The following is a 3,220-nucleotide window of genomic DNA, read 5'->3' on the forward strand; positions in this document are numbered from 1 at the left end:
TATATATATATATATATATATATATATATATATATATATATATGTATGTATGTATGTATGTATATATATATGTATATGTATACTACTTACGCGCGCGCACACACGCATACACACTCATAAATAGTCATACGTATTCAAATACATACAGCTATATGAATACATATATTCGAATATGCGAGCATGTGTGCGTGTGTGTTTTTTTCGTTTTTAATCACTTTTTACCATTTGTTCTTTTATATTTTCACGATTTTATAATAAATAATAAAATCTTTCTGCCTTTCATTCCTTGTTTCTTTTCTTCTTTCTTTCCTTCTTACTTTCTTTCATTTCTTTCTTTTACCCCCTCTTACATCCGCACCATTTTTTTTATTAATGCTATCCACTATTCTTATAATTATTAACGATGTTGTCATAAACAAAATTATTACTAGTTTGCTAAAAGCTTCAGGTTGTCTTCGTTCGTTTATCGTTTCAGATGCTGCATTCACGGCGTAAAAAACATAATGTCCACACCGGTCGAGGATGTTAGCTAATAACAATAATAATAATAATGCCATATCACTGCTAGTTTGGCTGCTTTGTATGTGGACCACAACAGGGTTCGCTACGAACGCTGCGTTAGACTATGACCAAATTCACATCCTTGGCCTCTGCGACTCGGACATTTACAAAGATTGCGTCGACGCCTTCACCAATTTTTTACCCAACAGTGACACCGTGGGACCTTTTCAGACGTTTTATTATAACTGGTCGGTGATTAAGGCCAAAAAGGATTTCGCTACTGGACTACGAGAGATGGACGGTGTGTGCAGCAAATATACATACCACGTGATGGTAGCTTTCGGTTTAACACCGACAATGATGACAGCAGCGCTGACAGCTGACACGTTCAACATAACGCTTTTGGCTTATGACACGACGCCTGGACACATTTTGGTGAGTGATCGACTTTATTCTGATTTTCGTTATCATCTATCTATCTATCTATCTATCTATCTATCTATCTATCTATCTATCTATCGATTTATCGATCTATCTATCTATCTATCTACCTACCTACCTACCTACCTACCTACCTACCTACCTACCTACCTGCCTATCTATCTGTCTGTCTGTCGGGAACCTTGTAAAACAAATACATATTAGTAGGACCCGTGTAAATTCCACAGAATAGAAAAAATTAAGAGGATCTACTCAAGAAAAGAAAAGATGACTTGCATTTTTATAGCCTGTGTTCTATATCTGCGCATCTTTTCTCGGGCAGCTTGCAAACGTGTTTCTTCTGAATTAAGAGTTCAAGCTAAATTACTCATAAGCAAATATCAATTATTTAAGCAGCCGATGAATAATTGCTATTACGCGTATGCGATGGTAACTAGGAAAAAATAAATTGAAGAAAAAAAAATAAACTTTTCAATATCAACACACCACCGCTGCTATGTGCCTCCTCCCCCCTCTATCTTTCAATATAACCGCCTCCCCTGTCAATCTGTTTCTATCTACCTTTCCCTCCAGTTAACTTTTTAATCACGTAATAAGTTTTCCTTGCCAACTCCACCGCGCGTCGTTAACACTTCTCGATCCTTCGTTTTCTTTTCTTATCTTTTTCTCCCATCATCTTTTTTTCTCTCATTCTTCGCCTCTACCTTCAGCTGACCAAAAGGCTATTTGGCCAAAGTATGTACGTATGTATGTATGTATGTATGTATGTATGTATGTATGTATGGGAGAATTTACGAAAAAAACAACAACAGACGAGGACAGGTGGTGTAAATAACAAAAGGATGTATTAGTTTAATGCTCGGGAATAGAGAAAGTCTTTAACGTTTCGAGCTACGCTCTTCAACAGAAAGAATAAGGAGAAAAACAAGGAGAAAAAAAAATTTAATGTCGTGGTCAGCGATCTATCATGTATGTATGTATGTATGTATGTATGTATGTACGTATGTATGTAGCTGTAACATCGTTCATTCTGAAACGCACCCAACAGATAACAAAGGTTATGAGCGGTCACTAAACCTGTTAGAAATAGCAACAACATCTCTCTCAATTTTTGCTTTATAATCTTCCTCGTCAAGAAAGGAAGTCACACATGGGATTATGTGTGTTCGTACATACACCAACTCTGTAAAATTCAATGACGAGATGGTCACGGCTAAAACAACTTTCATCATATGTGCGCTTGACCAGGGCTGACCCGGAACTAAATATCAACAAGTACAGCAATAGCAACGACGGCAAAGATCACAATGAACTACCGTTTTCTTCTTCTTATGAAAATTGACCCTGTGTCTGATTAGTTTGACATCATCGTTAATCAATGATTTTTCCTTTCAATCAACATCTAATTATATAATTATACAACTACGTAATTATATTAATTATATAACTGTGTAATAAGTCTCAGCCATGCAGCAATCAAGCATATCGAAAAAGCCTCGATGTGGTCACTCGATCTGTTAGAGATAGCAGGAAAATATACCTGAAATAACTCCATAGTCTTAAACAGTAAGGGACATATTGGAGAACTTAGTCCTCGATAGACTGTGAACATTCTGACAGGAAGACAGGATGGATGGTGACGGTTGAAATACCATTATATCAACGAAAAATATTTAAATCATATTCGCCTATCGACAGAACGATCAAACTGTCTATGAATGTGCTAGAAATAGCAACCAATTCTTAAAATCAATCGCGAACGCATGGAAAAGGAAAACTGGTGGAAAGTATAGCCTTAGGAAAACACTTCCGTTTCTAAAACAAAGATGGAATGGTCGTGACTGGAATGCCTTTAAATACATAAGTAATTTTGAATACATACACAGTTTAAAGCAATTTGAGCCCACGAGGGCAGTAACACCAGTATTTCAGGGATTATATTTCTCTCACTTTACTTCTCCTCCTCCTACTCCTCCTACTCCTCCTCCTCCTCCCCCTCCTTCTTCCATGGCTTCGGGCCGAGACGGAAACTGAAAGAAGCCCTCCTCTCTCTCTATATATATATATATGTATATATATGTGTGTGTGTGTGTGTGTGTGTGTGTGTATGCTTGTCTGTCCGTATTACCTATATACCACCTATCTATCTGTTTAAATATCTGTTTACTTACATATCCATTTACCTACACACACATACACACACACACACACACACACACACACACATATATATATGTGTGTGTGTGTGTGTGTGTGTGTGTGTGTATGTATATATATA

At 36.8% G+C, this 3,220-nt stretch overlaps 1 protein-coding gene across 1 annotated transcript in view; it reads left to right on the forward strand.

Moving 5' to 3' along the window:
* LOC106867387 (glutamate receptor ionotropic, NMDA 3A) overlaps positions 1 to 3,220 on the forward strand; it is a 287,389-nt gene that overhangs the window by 170,399 nt on the left and 113,770 nt on the right. The window contains exon 2 of the mRNA XM_052969128.1: positions 476 to 936. Coding sequence (XP_052825088.1) covers positions 523 to 936 — 414 coding nt within the window. The 5' untranslated portion in view covers positions 476 to 522. The remainder of the gene's footprint in view (positions 1 to 475; positions 937 to 3,220) is intronic.

Source organism: Octopus bimaculoides, chromosome 7 (genome assembly GCF_001194135.2).
Source record: "Octopus bimaculoides isolate UCB-OBI-ISO-001 chromosome 7, ASM119413v2, whole genome shotgun sequence".
In the NCBI taxonomy this organism is placed as follows: domain Eukaryota; kingdom Metazoa; phylum Mollusca; class Cephalopoda; order Octopoda; family Octopodidae; genus Octopus; species Octopus bimaculoides.